Raw genomic sequence first — 18,273 nt, 5'->3', positions numbered from 1 at the left:
TGTCTGTGTATTATGATTCTTCATGCCAGGGCTGCGTCCTGTCTTTGAGACGCTTATAAAAAAAAAAAAAAAAAAACAAGTTTCCCCCAAACCTCTATCACTTGGTGCTAATTGCTTTCGAGGATATCCATTTCTGCCGAGAGTTAGAATTAGAGCTGCAACACTTACAGAACATAAACTAATAGATTAAATATTCATTTCCCACATTTCCCGACCAAATTAGAAAATAATTTCTGGCCTCACTTCAGATGGAGTTAAAACCACAAATGAACCAGATGGCCATTGGAGAGCGCTAGCTGACAGTAACGCTCAACTCTCCAACTCACTTGCTGCACCCAAACACATCATTCATATCACATTAATGTTGAATTAAATAGATCTCCTCACCCTGACAGTGTACCATCAGCATTTAGGAGTCTGCCGCCATGAATTTAAAACCAAACTGACCTTTGGTGGAGCGCTGGGTTCCTCTGGGTGTGATGTGAGATCATATGGTGCTGAAAACAAAACCACGAATGCCAGTTCCCATTTTTTTAGGAAATTAAACATCTCTTGTTATTTTCTCATTTGAATTGGAAAGTAGATCCGGCAGGAAACTTCCACATAGTAACCTTGCCCCAGGAAGAAACAACCTGATCGTACTTTCACAAATAAGTGTATTTAAATTTTAAAAAATGGCAACCAGGTCTTCTTGATGTTTATATTGTCATAATTTTCTTTGTTGGTGTTGGTTTCAGTGCTTGAAGTGTTAATTATTTTGCTGTGGAAGTAAATGGAGAAATACAAACACAGTGTTGCGGATCAGCAGCTGATGAGGAGATTTTAGCTCCATGTGGAGTCAAATCACACCCAGGGAGCCAGACAACACACACACCATGCCAAAGGTTGATTTAGCTTTAGCAGTTATGGCTAAAAAAAAAATAATAATAATACTGAAAATATCTGATCAATGCCAGTGTGTTCCCAAAATTTCATGCAAATCAATCTGCACCTTTTAAAACTCACCATGCAAAGTTTGGCTGGAACAGAAATAACGACACTGACAGGAGGAAACTGGTGCAACGCAAAGATAATGAAATATTTATATTTTGTAAACAGGCATAAATCAAGACTCTCCTGTTTGAAACGTGCATCAAAACATACAGTTTGTACAGAGTTGTCTGTATTCTGCTTGTCAATTAAAACCAGTCAGCTGCAATTTCTTTTAATAATTTCAGTCCAGATTTCCGTGATTTATGATTTATGTGTTGAGTTTCATGACTTTTTAGGCTCATAAAATATTGTAGGAGATGAAGAACACGTGTTTTGCAGGTCCAGATGTTTTTTGGCTGACAATAAATTGTGTGAACAGCACAGTGATATTTGCAAAAACATGAATACACAAAAAACAAAATCCATTAAATTTTTCATTAATGGAGGATTTTATTTTTTTTCGTGACTGACATCCATGTTTTTTTTTTTTTTAAATATGAGATGCTGCCCCAGTTTTATTTATTTATTTATTTTTTATAGATTTCAAGGCTCAACGTCATGAAAGGCACTCATGTTCACGAAACCTTTCCAGTCAGAACAAAACAAAAAATTGGAGGTAACAGTGCTTATGAACATTGATATGAAAGTGAGGAGATTGCTGGGAGTTTTATGTTTACTTGAAGGGGAACTTTTAATTTATTTATGAGTAAATCTGTGGATATCTTTCAAATCTTTGTATGTCCTTTGCACTGCACAATACTCTGGTGTGGATTTAATTTGTCAAAGTGAGAATATTTAATATAAAGGAGCATTTATTGAAACATAACTCTGGGGAAACTGTAATAATGTGTTTTCATTGGAATGGAAATGTTTGCAGTTTTGACCTAGCTAATGAAAATGAACAGACAGAGAGTTATAAATGTTGAATTTGAGGATAAAAGTCTCAGAATCCAGCCAGATTTAAAGGCATATCCTGACCTCTTAGCAACCCTTCTCCCTCCGTCTGGTGGCAGTTTCAGGGCGAGAAACCTTTTTAAATACCTCGAGCAGTTCAAGGGATTAATAAAAATCCTGTAATTTCTTCCAAATGTGAGCGTCAGACTCCATAAAATGAACATATTCAGCAAAGAAAACAGCGCGGCCCTCCCGAATCAAAGCAGAGCGGCTGATAGCGAGCCGCGCAAAGATGTTTGGAAACCATCATTTAATTATCAAACTCGAACATGATCGCTTCACACCGGCGCTCCTCTGCAGGACGGCTGGTTGTTTTGGCAGGGGCCACCCATCCCCCTTGTCCCCCCATCCTCACCCTCCCTCCCGAAACTGAATCTTTTAATTGCTACCGGAGGAAAACGGCGCGCGTTGTGAATGGCTGCCGCACAACTCTGAGCTCACCAAATTGCTTCAAGATGTGCCTGGAACCACACGACCGAGCGACGCTTCACCAGGGAGAAAAACGATCCTTCAGCCTCGCTCTTAACTCTGAACGATGACCTGAAGCCGTGTCACGCCGCTGCACCAGCCGCTCTCCATCACGACGGTCTGGATGGGACGCCGAGCCCGGGCTTCCTGCGTGTTTTCCAATTTTAAAATTAAATGCATTTGTCATCCTTTAAAGCCGCATTGAAATGGAAAAAAGTGACTTTTTCCATATAACATGTACACCAATTTAACATTAAGTGCCAACCAATTTGCAAAAATTTTATGTTCCCGGTATTTTTTTAATCAAAATCTCATTTCTTTTACTCCCTGGAAAGCTCTGCATTATAGTGGTTGCTTCATGCAGTATCGCTAAAGGCAGCAAGAAAAATTGTGGTGAATAAAAGCAGCACAGACACTTGAACAGCCTCCCCTCCCCCCTCCACCTCTCCCATCAAATAAAAAGCAGCTTCATGACTAAAGACACAAACAGCAACACGGCCTGCAGCTCACACTCTGAGGTCTCTCCTTAAGACACGGCTGTTTCTTCCCGGTCGCTGAACTCGTTCACTTGTGGGATCCAGATATTTTAACGGCACAGGATTAGGTGCAAATGATTTGTGAACTTTTGAACATAGTCACTCAGTGCGTCACATCGTTCTCCAACGTCCTTTTCAACAGGAAATATATGGAGATGTGGAGGCAAGATGCTGAAGCCATTTTACGAGCCTGAATCAAGATCCTGTTCTTACCGGGACGGCCCCATGTCGACCTATTTATGATCGAAACTTATGAGTGAAACCTAAAAGAAAAGCGGTGCTTCATCTAGAATAGAGACCCAACTTTAGATGGAGTGCCACCCAAGAAAAAACGGCACACAAAATAAATCCAAAACAAAGCTTTCTTTAATAGTATATTCTAGACTAAAAGTCATGTCACCTGTGAGTTGTGAAAAACGTCCATTTGTAGATGTGCTAATGACAAAGATGCATGTCTACAGTTTATGCTTAAGAAACAGTCAGTAATGAAAAATAAACACAATTTGTAGTCGATGAGGCTGAAACAGATCTGTGGGAACAGACTGCTGGGCTCTTGAAATTGTTCAAGCTTAGCTGTGGGGTCCTTGCCCATGAACTTGTACATTTTATAATTGCTATCATAATGCCATTTTAAACTCCTTGAGCATTGCATGCAACTGCCTAGTTGCCATGCAACCAGTCCCAACTCGACAGCTTTACCATGACAGTGTTAAAAGCTGAAGACTTTATGATGTAGGTTGTAAAAACCTGCAGGGTTTGTGGCCCAAACTGCATGGGATTAGCAGAAGGTGGGCATGTCTGCAAAGGGGAGAGCCGTGGCTGCCCAGAGAACCCATTTTCATTCACAGATCTGGAGGTCAGAGGTCAAGGGACCCCACAGGAAATGTCAGTTTTTCCCTTGACAAAATAACTTTGGAGCGATGTTTAGCCATCTTACCTAACATGACATCAGATGCCAACTTGAGAAGGGTTTCCTCTGGTCGTCTAGTTTCATATAAAACCAGTCTCTTCCCTCCAGTTTTAAACCTGAGCCGCCCACAGCCTCTGAGAGACAGCATGTCAGCTGAGGTCACCGGCGATCCTGACAGAGTTTAAGGGGTAAAGTCACTGAGGGCCACCAGAAACGTTTCTCAGGGCCACACTGAGAACTACTGGTCTGTAGAAATCTGGACTCCTGTCAGGTTTCCTTCCTCTCTTGTCTCTTTGTTTTCTTTGGTATGAAACACCGGCAGACATGTTGGCGTTGGTAAACACGATTGTACTGTGCGACATTTACTGCCATCACTTTACAGGGTTTCTGGGGTTTCTGCTTAAAGAATTTACCTGTGGTCGCTTCACCGCTGTGGGACTCTGCAGCTTTAATATCATGACTTTTTGTCAGCGTTCATTTCAGCACACATTCATAAATATCTGAGTAAAACAGGGTTCCCTCTCTTTTAAGGAACCATTTTCAATTTTTAAAGGACATAATTTGAAACTTACATACGTCAGCTGTTGCTCACAGGTCAACACAGAATGACTCAGAATGGACAAAGTTGCCAGATAGCTCAAAACTGTCAAACTGATGAATCAAATAAGATGCTGTCAACACGTTTTTGCATTGTACATGGGGAACATGCTAACAACTGGCTAGTACCACATAAATATGTCAATTTCTCACAAACACCATGCTGATCAAGGCATCGCTTTGTGAGTTTTTGGCGTTTTTCATGGAAAAAAACAAGGTAAATGACGACATCTGGATATCAGCTGGTGCTGAAACGGGGCGTCAGTGGCTAAAAATGTGCAACAGTGTGAGCTCAGCAAAACATCTGAAAATGTCATCTCTGCCAATCTTTATAATTTTCCTGGATCTCATGATCATTTCCAAGACATTTTATGAGCTTTTGGATTTTCCAGGATTTCCAAAATAACTAAGCCATACCACTCTGTTGCTGTACATTATTTTGCATAACAACAATCACAGTATGACAATATCACAGTAAATTAAATAGCAGCAGGCCAGAAACAACATGAAATGTAGTTCATTATATCCCATACTGGCTGTGTTCAGTGGCCAAGGTTCTTTTGGACCAATCGGACTCCTTCTCCCGGTCAGCATGGGAATCGGTTCCGAAGGGTTCAGAGTCCGTCCGGCTTTCGAAACGTCTCTGATCCGGTCAGGAGAAGCTGAGCTCGGTGAATCCCGCCACAGGAAGCTGCGCCGGGCTCTTCTTCTCCATCTTCAGCCCCTCTGTTCTCTTGGGCTCGGCCAGCCGGCTGGGGCTGAGCAGGCTGAAGAAGTGGAAGCGCTCGCCCATCTTGCTGGGGCTGGTCAGCATGTCGTAGCTCTGGATCAGCTGCTTCCTGGTGGCCGGGTCGCTGCAGCTCCTCAGCAGAACCTGCAGAAAACAGCCGGTCAGAAGAGCAGGAGGGCTTCCAACTGTGGATCTTAAGGTTTTATTTATTTATTTATTTATTTTTAAAATTGGACTCTGAACATTGATTTTTATTCAGTTATTGTCTGCAAAGCACATCACAAGCTGATGCTCTGTCAAATGTAAAATTCCCTGATGTTTCCAGAATTAAAATGTTGAATTGCCAAACTCTACATAAAAAAGCAACATGATGTTTATTTCCTTAATCAATATTTTAAACACTCTTTAGATTCAGGAGTTGTATTAAAGTTTACTATTCTGTTTTATTCTGTGAAAATAACTTGAACATAATGGAAATAAATATTGCATTTGGTAAATAACTAGTTACTGATTATTTTAAAAACTGAAGATGCATGACTTGTCGAATCTTTTTAGCCAACGTCCCACCTGTAATCGAGTGTCGATGCCCATGTTCTTCAAGAAGGTCCTCTGAGTGACGGGACCGAGGCAGGCCACGCCCTCTCCAGCCATCCTCCTCAGATAGCTGAAGTCCACGTCAGCGGTGAGGTCGGCCAAGCCGGGCGAGGCCAGGACGTCGTGGAGCTGGTGACCTTTGAACCCCTGAGACAGGACGATTGAGGGGTCAACAGAAAAGAAGGGAGAGAATTGGGTCATCATGTTCGCCGATGATGTGATTCTGTGCTGATGCTGCTGGGGTCAGGGTTAAATCAATACACGGAGCCAATACTGCACTTTTTTAAAAAATATCTCATTTCATCCACCCCTGATATGACAGAAGCTCCTCCCTGTTTACAGCTACAGAAAAACCGGCCATGACATTTGAATTTCTTCTGCATGATTTGTTGTTGTGTTGCTGTTGAGTCTCCCTGTCACTGAAACAGCATGGAGGCCTTAAAGAGCTGCTAACACTAAAATAATTTCATTTGACCGGGAGTCAGTGGAGAGTTTTAGCGTCCTGTGATTTTTTAAAAACTATTTCAGAGGCTTTTGCATCCTGGTAAAAACAAAAATACTAGTAATAATCAGCTTCAGTGCAAAAATACTGACAACACACTGGAACCACGCTGAAATGCACAGACATCTGCCAGGAGAAAATTATCATTATTTGACTTTTACATTTTGCATATTACTACTACACATTAGAGACAGGTTCTTCTGTTCGGTCTATTTGATGCAGTATTTTTAGATTTACATTTATATTTACATTTGAGCTTTTCCAATCACTCTCTCACTAGAAAGCAGATTATTAACCAGCGTCATCTTCCACGTTGGCGGGTGCTTCCATCCAAAGCACCCAGCAGCTCCATGACTCTGTGCATGTTTAATGTGGGTGAGCCCACGTGGGAATTGCACCCTGGGCCATGGTGGTTTTAGTGCCTTGCTCAGCTCATTCAGGTTGACTTGTTCATCTCAGTCTACAGATCTGATTCTCAGCGTGGGCTTCATGAACAGGGGTTTTTGTTTCCATAGATGCATCATCTATGAGGCTCTGGAATCTGGTGTGTGTGTGTGTGTGTGTGTGTGTGTGTGTGCTGGTGGTGGTGGGGGTAGAGAAGTTTTTGATCTCCTCCGACCCACTTTCATTACAAACATCAATCAAACTGAAATCTGGCACCAGGCGGCCGACAGAGCCATCCCTTGTGTTTGTGGGAGAACTGAAGGAAAATTGGCTTTTTTAGGGTTTAAGTTTGTTCTGCAGAGTTAAAAGGGTCAGTAGTCAAAGTTAATCCCTAAAAAACTGATCTTATAATCCACTGGCTACAGTTGTGCTGATTCTTCCTGCCACTTTAACAAATTTATCCACCAACTCGATGTTTAGGACAGACTACTGTGTTTAAAAGAAAAACTGCAATATCTACTAATAAAAGATTCAAGATGAAGAATTTGTCCTGACATTGCCAAAGTTTAAGCCATGAAATACTGCTGAAATATTCACCGTGCACTTCAGTATCAATCTATTTTTATCAAGAAATAATTGAAAATTCCAAGCCAATTTTTGTAGTCACAGCATTCATATTTACTTTGGTTTCTAGGGCAGAAAAGCTCTTCAAAATGCCTTGTTCTTAACTGTTGTGAATCGTTTTTGTTTGTGTCTTTTTAAAGCTTCTGTTTATTTTATTTCTTGAAGGACTTTGGAAAATCCTGAGTTATAAAATGTTGCAAATAAAGACAAAGCAAGACATGATGGTTTGTTAGTCGCACAGAGGACAAACTCATCTGAAGGAGATTTTGTTGTCTCACGTTATCCGGGTTTAATTTCTCTGTGTACAGCACCAACTCAAACTTATAAAACTTATAAAGAAATTCCTGGGAAATTTCAGCAGACGTGCCGACGGCCGCAGACGAAACGCCTGAGCTGAATTTCAGTGGAAACTCTCGACACGGCAGAGGAGGCGAGACGAGGAAGAGGAGCGCCGGCCGCTCGACCTCGTTTCCCCTCCATCAGCCACCGAGGCCAAACGAGCTTCGGCTGCTTCCTACATCTGTTTCCTTCAACTATACTGCCTCCACTAACCACTTTACCACACACACACACACACACACACACACACACCACGGTGTCTAACTGCTCTTATGTGACAGCTGAACTGGGGTTTTACACGTGAACACGTTCATTTCAAAATGCCGCACATCCATTTTTGAAAAACATAACTGCTGATATTAATTTCTTGATATTTTAACAGATTTTCACATTCTCTTGCCATTTGGTAGCTAAATAAGTCTTTGTGTTATATACACTGTTGGCGACATCAGAGAGAAAAACAAAGCAGTGAATGAGCTCGTAGCGTTTTTTAAAGATAAAGATCAACTTTTTATGAAGAACTTAGAGCTCCTGTTTTTTTTTGCTAAAACTTTGTTAACTCTTTTTTTTCCATCATTCAACAAGTTGCACTGATTTGCTTGAGCGTGTATGACATTTGAGAATAAAAGCTGCCATGTTTTGAACTGTATTTACATTTCGGCATCGCTAATCTGCTAATCTACACCCACAAAAAGTCAATCTAGGGGGTTTGAAGGTGAATACTTAAATATAGAAATGAATAAAAATCCGACTGAAATGCACTGTATAACTGAATGAAAACAGTAATCTTTGCACATAAACTGGCTCTATTTGGTGTGTATCTGGAGTGGAGAGGAGCTTCGCGAAGAGAGCGTCACGTAACCTGATCAATAATCTGAAGGAATATCAGTGTGTGGGATTTTAACGACGCGCACGTCGATACAGACGTGAAAAAACTTCATCGTCAGCAAACGTAAACCGCTGCAGCCGGTATTTTGTAACACCACCGTTTTTGTTTTGGGCTTCCTATAAACAGCCAGAGTAAAACTGATCAGTTCAATAATAAATACCTAATCAATCGAACAGTGACATTATATGATATGAAACAAAAAAAACCCTCCATACTTTAAGATAACGTCAACCATTTTATTAGGGCTTTGAATCACCAGAAGCCCCACGATATGATATTATCATGATATTAAAGTCACGATATGATAGGACTGCGATTTCAAACATTTTGCAATATGCTCAGTATTGTGATATATTATCTTTTTTCAACTGCACATCATGTCTGCAAGGGAAACTCTGTCTGCTTCTGTTTTATCTAATGAGTTAAAGTTTTCATTCTGTTCATCTCACTTCAGTCATTTTTACTGCAGCAAAACGGGACAGAGTGGCCACCTCTGTTGTAAGAGCCTGTCAGAAATGTTCAATTCTTGGTGATACAATATCAATAATTGGTGTCCATGTATTGCTAGAATATTGAGACATAAAATATTGTGATACTATGTGATGCTTTACTTTTTATTACATTTTATGCACATTTTCCCAGTGATCTAGCAGGACGTATTTGGGATCTTTGCAAACCTTGGGAGTTTACAATAAAGTTCTGTGTGTTTGAAAACAGCTCGGCCTTGCAGAACGCCTCTGTAACCCTGAGGCGCCGCCGGGACCTGCAGGGTCACCGTCGCCGGGCTATGTGTCCCACCAGCCTGCCTACCCTGAACGTGTCCGTCTTGGTTCCGTCGTGGCCGTAGTCGGCGATCAGCGCCGCGCCGCCGCTCTCCGAGATCCGATTGGCCAGCTGCTGGATGATGACCCCGCCCTCTGGACACACCTCCACGTGATTGCGCTTTTCATCCGCCTGAGGGGAGCAATGAACACACACACACACACACACACACACACCATCATCATCTGCTGTGTTTATCTTCATTTACAGCTGATCGTCACTGCACCTTCATGAGCAAGAGGAGGGTAATCTCACCTAAACTCAGATTATGTTTATTATTTTTATTATGTTATTGTTTTTATTTATCCTTAATTCAATATATTTATTTATTGTTTTTATTTACTGTTTGTTTTAGTTTTTCTCTTTTTATTCTTTCTCTATTGAAAGGCACTGTAAATGGAAGTACACACAATGTCGTTACACTTTTGGTGTAATGACAATAAAGATTTCTGATTCTGATTAAAGAAATTGTTCATGACTGAAATTCATTCTGTTCCTCATGGTGAGCAGCAGCAAACTGATGAGAGATATTTGATGAAAGTTATTTGAGTCATTTGAGGAAGAACTCTTATTTTTGAGATGAAAGGTCATTCACTGGTTTTGCTGAAAAATCACTTTCCCTCAATCGGCCTTGTTGACTTAACGCTTCAGTGAGTGAGTTCTTACATTTCCCAGAATGCCTCTGGACAGGCTGCAGTGAGATGCTGAGTTTCCAGCGTCGATGTCATGATGACGAATTTGGACGCTGCACTGTTCTTCCTCACAGTCCCCGTCCCTGTTTTCCCCAAAATGGTGCGTTATTTGCTCCCTAGTTTGAATACTATCGACTTTCTCCAGCTCAAATCTAATTTCCTTGTACTCCTTCCTTGTACTCCTTCCTTGTACTTGTACTACAAAAAAGCCGACAGGTGGCAGGACAAACCCAACACACCGTTTCCAACCACAGCAGGTCTCAGTTCACAGCAACATGCAAACATGGAGGAGGACCAAGTCTGTCCACCGCCGGCAACACGGAAAGCAAAAATATGGGAGCATTTTTTTTTTTTCTTTTTGCAAAGGCCAGACGGTCGGTCATGCACGATGTACACTTGAAGGCTTAAAGTGAAAATGCATTATTATTGCACCAAGGTGTAAGAGAACACAGAAAAAAAATGCTTTCAAAACCAGAATATTTCATTTTAGTTTACGTTTAAGATCTCTGTGGGCCTTAACTCTTCTTGCTCTGTTTAACCAATACACATTTTATAATAAACAGCTAAAATTCTGTGTGGGACTATATTCAATATCAGTGTGTATCCTGATATGTATTGCATGCCAGATTGCTTTGGACGTTATTTCTCTTGTTTTCTGCCTTGCAAGTTGGCTGCTGCTGGTTGTTCTTTAAAAATATGGGTTCAGCCAGTATAAACCAGTATAAATGACAAAATACCACCTCAGGGCCTTTTCTTTACTGGATCTTTGCTTCCAGACGAGCAAATTTTGGGGTCAAAAATCAGCCCTGGATTCGGCTTCCCCCGTCGGGCAGCAGCAGGGTTTTCGCTGCGATAAACACTCACACAATCCGATTCAACTCACGGCCGGCGGCTTTTTGTTTGAGGCGGATTTTTCCTTTAAGGATTATGAGAGAAAACATCATATGATTGGCCTGCTGATGATCTGTAACCGGCGGTCCCGGTTTGCCCTCCATCCTCCTCACCACATCCCCTCCTCATGACTCCAGGGCCCCTGAAACCTGCAGAAACCTCCTCCGCTGCGAGACGACTAAAATAGACGGCCCCAGCGAGGGAATAATCATTCTTTTATTAAGTCCTGCAAAAGTCACTTTTTAAGGCTCGGCGGTTTGAGTCTGACAGCGGCGATGTGGAAGCCGACAGCAGCTCCGGCCGTTAAACAGGATTTAAAGCGCGGGTGGGGGGGGGGGGGTTTATCCAGGGCGGCTGATGATGTCAGGCGTTTGGCAGGACGTTCAAAGTGCGCGCGCCGAGCCAGAGAGGCCAAATCAAACGGGCTGGTAATGTAAAGACGATATAAACGCGGGGCAATAAAAGCCAGATGGGGCGCAGACGCTCGCAGACGACGGAGAGAGGCCATAAAACATCTTCCAAGAGCTTATCTGAGACGCTCATTTCCACAACAGCGCGGAGAAAAACCCATTACCTTAAGTCCACAATTAGACACTTAAACACTGATTGATGCAGTTTTTAAACCGAGGACTTAAGTTACTTCCTACCCATCATAGGCGGTTCTAGGGGGTGGCAGGGGGTGGCAGCTGCCCCCCTAGAAAAATGCCTTGCCACCCTAGTTGCCACCCCAATTTCAGACAGTTTATTTATTTATTTTTTAATTGTGGCTGTTCGGAAACTCTCTGTTACGAGACTCAAATGTCCGAGTGCAAGTAAATGCGGCAAAAGATGACACTCCCACTATTTAAGGGGTTGATAAATGAATAAATAAATAAATCAAAATATATATTTCCAATGCCACCTTTTGGTTTTCTATTCAATGCTTTACTCATGTACCACAATAATAGAATGTTTTTGAGTTAAAATACCCTCATTTGGGGGTTTTCCAAGCAAATATTGATATATGGGATCATTTGGTATTAAACCAGCATATATATTTCTGCCACCCCTTAAAATCTCCATGCCACCCTCTTGCCACCCCATGAATATTTGTCTAGATCCGCCCCTGCTACCCATTAAAGAAAACCCCATAACTTGCTCTATTATGTGCTATAAGTATTTTTTATGAGGTAAAAAGCGAGCTCCTGTTCTTATGGAGGAGCGTCTCATGTCATTTTTAGCGTCAAAAATATAATATCATTAATCGTGAATAACAAAATGCTGATTCACCCCTGCACAAAGACGAGCTTCCCTGCAACCTTTTAAAGCAAATTTTGCGTCTTAGTTTCTACCGAGCTCGCCATGTGACACTGATAAAAAAAAAAAAATATATATATATATTATTCATGCCTGGCCTTGACTGAACAAAGCGTGGGAATGATCATGTTTTTTTTTTTTTTTTTTTTTATTTTAACTCAGGCACCTGTAACCTGTAAATCTGCAGGTTTCAGTGGAGCCCCACAGCAGCTGAGAGGCCGGGATCGTGAAGGTGGTTATTTATGCACTCAGTAGTTAACTCTTTTTAATTTGGGGTAAAAATTAAAAACAAATTAACCGTTTACAGTCTTGACCTAATACCTCACTAACGATATGGTGACAATACTGTAGGGACGGCTGTTGGTTGGTTATTAATGTGGACGTTAACCTCGATGCTCCTCACTGACCTGGACGAGAGTCGAGGACGCCAGCGTGGGAGTCGGCGCCACCACGAACCTCAGCCGCTCCGGCTCGTCCGGCTCGATGTCCACCATCACCTCCCGCCAGCCCTTCTCCGTCCTCTGAGCGACGCGAAACACACACAAACACACAACACACACACACACAGACACAACATCACCAAAACACACACCACATCAGACAGCTGAGAGGAGGCGCTGTGGCTTTCAGGCTCCACAAGATTAAGAAAACAAACTCCTCTCTCCTTGTGTGTGAATTATCATCATGGCTGAGATGTGTGTGTGTGTGTGTGTGTGTGTGTGTGTGTGTGTGTGTGTGGTGACATTAAATCCAGCGGGTTAGAGGGTCACAGGAGGTGCAGAGGTTTTTTCAGGCCAGCTGAGGCCAGGCGCTGATGGGATTTCATAAAACCACATCTTCACATTCAGATTTGGAGAAGTCATGTTGACATGAAAGCGTAACCACAGCCGGTGATCAATCACACGGCTGGGCTCAAAATATTCCCGGTATCAGATTTGTCATGAAATCTCCATCATCTGTTTTTTTTTTGTTTTTTTTTTTTAGTCACAGCCACCGAAAACTTGAACTTGAAGTTGAACAGATGTCCCCTCTCAGGTCGGCGTTTAACACTTTAACCTTCATCTACGAGCACACGGACACGTTCCCGCAGTTCTCACACTTTACTGCACTGTGCCGGCGCCGTCACCGTAGCAACCGACGTACCTGGAACTTGTGGATCGGCAGGGCGTCGAAGAACTCGTGAGCCACGTAGACGCTGAACCCTGAGAGACACAAAAAAAAACCAAAAAAAAAAAACAACTATCAGATGATTGGAGTCAAAACTTACTCGTTTTAATCGCTTTGATTTAATTTGTATCACCATCGTCTTGTTATGTTGCTGTTTAACATCATTTATCAGTGTGTTGTTTCTAAAACTGAATCGTAAAAAACTGAACTGTGAAATACACAGAGAGTCATACCAGCTCACACTGAGCTGAGGAACTTATGAACATAACTGTTTTAAATACTCGAAGCAGATTTGTCTTTGAAAGAACATGTTATTGTTGTTGTTGTTGTGGTTCTCCTTCTTCTTCTTGTTTTTGTTTTTATTGTCCCCATTGTTGTAGTTTTTTTATTGTTCCTGTTGTTGTAGTTTTTTTTATTGTTCTGGTTGTTCTTGCTCTAGTTTATCTTCCTCTTCTTCTGTTTTTTGTTCTTGTTTTTATTGTTCTGGATGTTGTTCTTGTTCTTTTTCATCTTGTTGCTGTTGTTGTTATTGTTGTTGTTCAGCTTGCTGTTGTTTTTATTGTTCTGTTGTTGTTTCTGAAAACTGAAATCTGAAAAGGGCCAAATCCTCTCTGCTGAGACGGTGACCTGAGTAAAACTCTGCGCTGGTTAAATAAACGTAAACAAAGTGAGGAACAGCAGCAGTAAACATCAGCCGTCTGTACCTGCGGGGACGTCGTCGAGGCGGCGGTACCAGGACACCGGCAGGCCGCCGGTGGTCGTGCGGCCGCGGCGGTACACCGGCTCGTCCTCGCCGTCGGCCTCGCGGCTCTGCTCTCCGGTCAGCCGGCGGGCCTGAACCCGGCTCAGGGCGGGGCTCACCTCCACCAGGTGAACCGACACCGACGCCTCAGCCAGCACCGAGCGCAGCTGACCAAACACCTGCAGGACACACACACACAAAAATGTGGTGAGCAAATTAATGCAATCTTACTAAAATAATAATAATAATAAAAACTGAATAAAATAAATACCACTGGGAAAAAAAAAACAAAAAAACTGGAAATTTTTGAAAAACATACCTGAGAATTTGGGAGAATATATTTTAATATACTTTGCATATTTTCAGGTAATTTCTTTGCTCATTTTATGGCATTTCTTTAGTAATTTAATTTATTTGTGAATTAACTAAAAATAATAAATAAATAACAAATTAAAATGAATTAAACAATTAATGAATTAACCATTTAATCTAATTAGACATAAATAACAAATTTAAATTAATTAATAAAATAAATAAATAAATAAAATAAAATAATTACTAGCTCCATCTACCTGAACACAGTTTAATTCAGTTTATAGAAATTAAAGACAAAAAAATCAATTTAATAAACTTTAATGATGCCTGAGGTTCAGCTTCAGATCACATGACTTTATTCAAATCAGACTGATTGTGGTGTGTTACTCTGACAGTAAACACACACGTGAATGAGCTGTGAGCGCCACCTGCTGCTCACTTTAAGGACCAACATGATCAGTTACAGTTTGTCAGTGATCTTAAATAATTCTGCCTTCTCTGAATCAGTGATATAAAAGAAATAAAAGCTACACATCTGATTTCTTCACATGACGGCAGAGAGATAGAGGTGATTTTAAACAAGTCTGATTATAACGGCCTGTGTTTAACCCTAACCCTAAGCCTGAAAGCACTCTGGTGACTTTGTTTAAATAAAGTCTACTTTCACTCAATATGTAGGCCAAGTGACTAGTTGGTTTCACAGGTAATTGAGAAAAAGTAGGAGATTAATTCCTGTATTGTGACGTATGACTCATTTGTTTCATATTAATGAGAGAAAAATAAAAAGACGAGTTTTACTTAAGAGATCTAAGGTCAAAAACAGTTTATTAATATATTAAGCTGTGAATTTAAGTCCATGATATATTTTAATGTTCCTCCTTCATGGTTTTAGTTTGGTTTTGCAGTCTGGTTTCCACGCTGAAAAACATTTTTTGTCTTGACTTTTATTTTTGACTTCACTTTTTCTGCAGCTTCTGACTTTGGATTTGAAACGAGCTCGACACATAAAGTTTGTAAAACCCCCTGATATTCGCTCGGACATTCCCCTGACCCACCCCTGCCTGGATTTCACCTCTCAAATTAAACTCCAGGCACTCAGGGGACCCTGTCTTTCCAAAATAAGAGCCCTGGGTCATGCGATACATACCCTGAGGACGTCAGCGGCCAGAGATCCTCGTCCCGGGCCGAGCTCGACCAGCTGCAGCTGAGCGGGACGTCCTGCTCCCATCCACTCACTGATGCACCAGACGCCGACCAGCTGGAGACGGAAAAACACGGAGAAAACACGGACAGGACGCTCAGAGGACGGCACAGGACGACAGAACGAGACGACGATGAGGAACAGAGAGAGGTTAACCACAGCCGCCACTCACCTCGCCGAAGATCTGGCTGATTTCCGGAGACGTGATGAAGTCGCCCTGCGGCCCGAGCACGTCGCCCCTCACGTAGTAACCCTGACGGAGAAAACACACAGATTTTTATAAGCGTGAACTTTTCTCAGAGAAAGTTGCAGCCTGCAGCAGATGCAGGTGAGGGTTGGTTAGTTACCGTGACAGGGTTTGTGAGCGATTCCCTCATGTACTCTGCCACCGGAATGGGGCCTGTGGCTTTTATTTTGGAGGTCAGGTGCCGCAGCATGGAGGCTCGGGGTTTCCTCTCGTCCTCTGGCGGAGAGCTGGAGCAGAAGCGGCACCGCCCTGCTCTCCATCTCACTGGGAGAACAGATTTGGGAAAACATTTATTCACAGGTGAATGTATGTTTTGTGTCGAGGATTCGTCGTGTGGAAACCTCGTATCGCTCAGGTGTTTGTTTCCTGGGAGGAGCCTTCAGGTTTGTTCCAAAATGACAAATGACATGAAGCAATAAAAAGAAATATAAACAGTGTGGTTTAGGTGATGTGTGTGTGTGTGTGTGGCAGAGAGAGTGTGTTTTATAGACGCAGAGGGGGAAGCTCTTTTTCTGTCTCACTGTACATGAGTGCTGTTCCTGCCTCTGTGACGTTTGTTCTCTGTGATTTTCTTGTGTCTCTGAAAACATCGAGCAGCCCAGAGACTGCAGACGGACAAGAGCTTTTCAGCTAAATCTGCAGGAAATAATCTCTTTTTGAGTTTAACACGTATTTTTTTCATGCCCACTGATGAAACAAAATGCATAAAATAAAATACATAAAATAAAATAAATAAATGAGTGAATAAATAACAAATTAATTAAGTAATTAAAAATAATGAATAGAAAATGCATAATACGTTTAAATGAACAGATAAATTAAATAATTAAAACAAAATAAATGAGTGATAAACAAATAACAAATTAAATTGAATTATAAATAATAAAAATAATAAATAAATAATAAATAATAAATTTAAATGACTAAAAATTAATTAAGTAGGTAAGTAAGTAAATAATTTTTTTAAAAAAAAGTTAAATTAATTAAAATAAAATAAAATAAACAGTTATCAGTCCATGTCCCTCTGTGCTCTGGCAGTGTTACAGTGTCTCTCCTCCAAACTTCATACATATTTTTGTATTTTTCAGGAAATAAAACTTTTAAAAACCTGAGCACTGAAGGAGAAATTCTCTTTACTTTACAGATACTTAATGGAAACTGAAGGAGGATTATTCATGAGATAAACTACAGAACATCATGAGCTCTGTCACCTCACCTGATGATGATGATGATGTTGCAGCAGGATGAAGAAAGGCTCTGCTGATAAAATGCACAGATTTAGAGGTTAAACTCCTCATCCTGCCGCGGTGTGTCTCTGCTCTGCATGCGGCTCAGGTAACAACACCTGCAGAGCGTCTCCAGGTTCAGGTAACAACACCTGCAGAGTGTCTCCAGGTTCAGGTAACAACACCTGCTGAGCGTCTCCAGGTTCAGGTAACAACACCTGCAGAGCGTCTCCAGGTTCAGGTAACAACACCTGCTGAGTGTCTCCAGGCTCAGGTAACAACACCTGCAGAGTGTCTCCAGGTGAGCTCCACCTCCTGTCACGCGGCTCAGGTTAGTGTTAGCAGGCGGCTAGCAGGAGGCTAAAAACACGGCCGGTACCGAGCAAACCCGAACCGGGCCGAGTGCGGAGGTTTCCTCCGGCTGTCGGCGCTCCGCTCAGATAAAAAACAAAAAGTTAATTTGTGTGTTTTTGTGTGTGACGCCGGAGAAACACAGAAAAGTCCTTGTGAGAGAGCCGCATGCTAACAGCAGGAGAGGCATCAAGCTAGCCGCAATAACACGTCAGTACATCCGGTTTGGCTTTCACAATAAAGCACTTTTTTTTTGGCGAGGACGTAACTATAAACAGTTGTAACGTGGAAACAAGATTTATTTGTTTACTTTTTTCTTTTTTTTAATGTTCCTGCATCATCATTATGATTCTGAAGTGCGGCTCCGCAACATCAAAACTGTCATGAGACAACTTGAACTGAAGTTTTGCCAAATTTTATGTTTTACAATATAATATCGTCAACAAATGTATTCTTATGTATTCATCCCTGGATAACAGATGTCAGGTGTTATTGTTTTGTATTTTTTTGTATTTTTTTTTTTTTATTTCATTTTTAATTTTAGTTGTTTTATTTTAAATTTCCTCTCTGTCTCTGTGGCAGACTTCTTGGCTTCTTTTAAATATTCAAACACAATTTTTTCCCTTTCATCGTGACGTGCTTTTAATTTGAAGACAAACTTCCGTTCCATCCTAACGGTTCCCTGTCGGTCACCTGTTAGCTTGACGCCTCCACGGAACAACAAACGGTCTGATTGGACGAGCAGCGCTTACGTAGCTGCGAGCGAAAGATTCGATTGGATGGGAACGACCTTTGAACTGTGACTTCGGATTTGCGCAAAACTA

The 18,273-nt window shown here is 41.6% G+C and overlaps 1 protein-coding gene across 1 annotated transcript; it reads right to left on the bottom strand.

Moving 5' to 3' along the window:
- Window positions 1–3,274: 3,274 nt before the first annotated feature.
- Window positions 3,275–17,668, bottom strand: ndufaf7 (NADH:ubiquinone oxidoreductase complex assembly factor 7). The gene is made up of 10 exons (XM_030046730.1): window positions 17,089–17,668; window positions 15,973–16,136; window positions 15,798–15,878; window positions 15,572–15,682; window positions 14,072–14,288; window positions 13,344–13,402; window positions 12,608–12,721; window positions 9,310–9,453; window positions 5,735–5,908; window positions 3,275–5,311 (listed from the first exon to the last, which is right to left on the bottom strand). Exons 1-10 carry the CDS (start codon window positions 17,168–17,170, stop codon window positions 5,090–5,092), a joined length of 1,368 nt encoding a protein of 455 aa, XP_029902590.1. The 5' UTR covers window positions 17,171–17,668; the 3' UTR covers window positions 3,275–5,089.
- Window positions 17,669–18,273: the final 605 nt, after the last annotated feature.

Source organism: Myripristis murdjan, chromosome 24 (assembly GCF_902150065.1).
Source record: "Myripristis murdjan chromosome 24, fMyrMur1.1, whole genome shotgun sequence".
Taxonomy (NCBI): Eukaryota; Metazoa; Chordata; class Actinopteri; order Holocentriformes; family Holocentridae; genus Myripristis; species Myripristis murdjan.
Note: the sequence above shows the minus strand (reverse complement) of the source record. Positions and strands in the feature narration are given on the sequence as shown.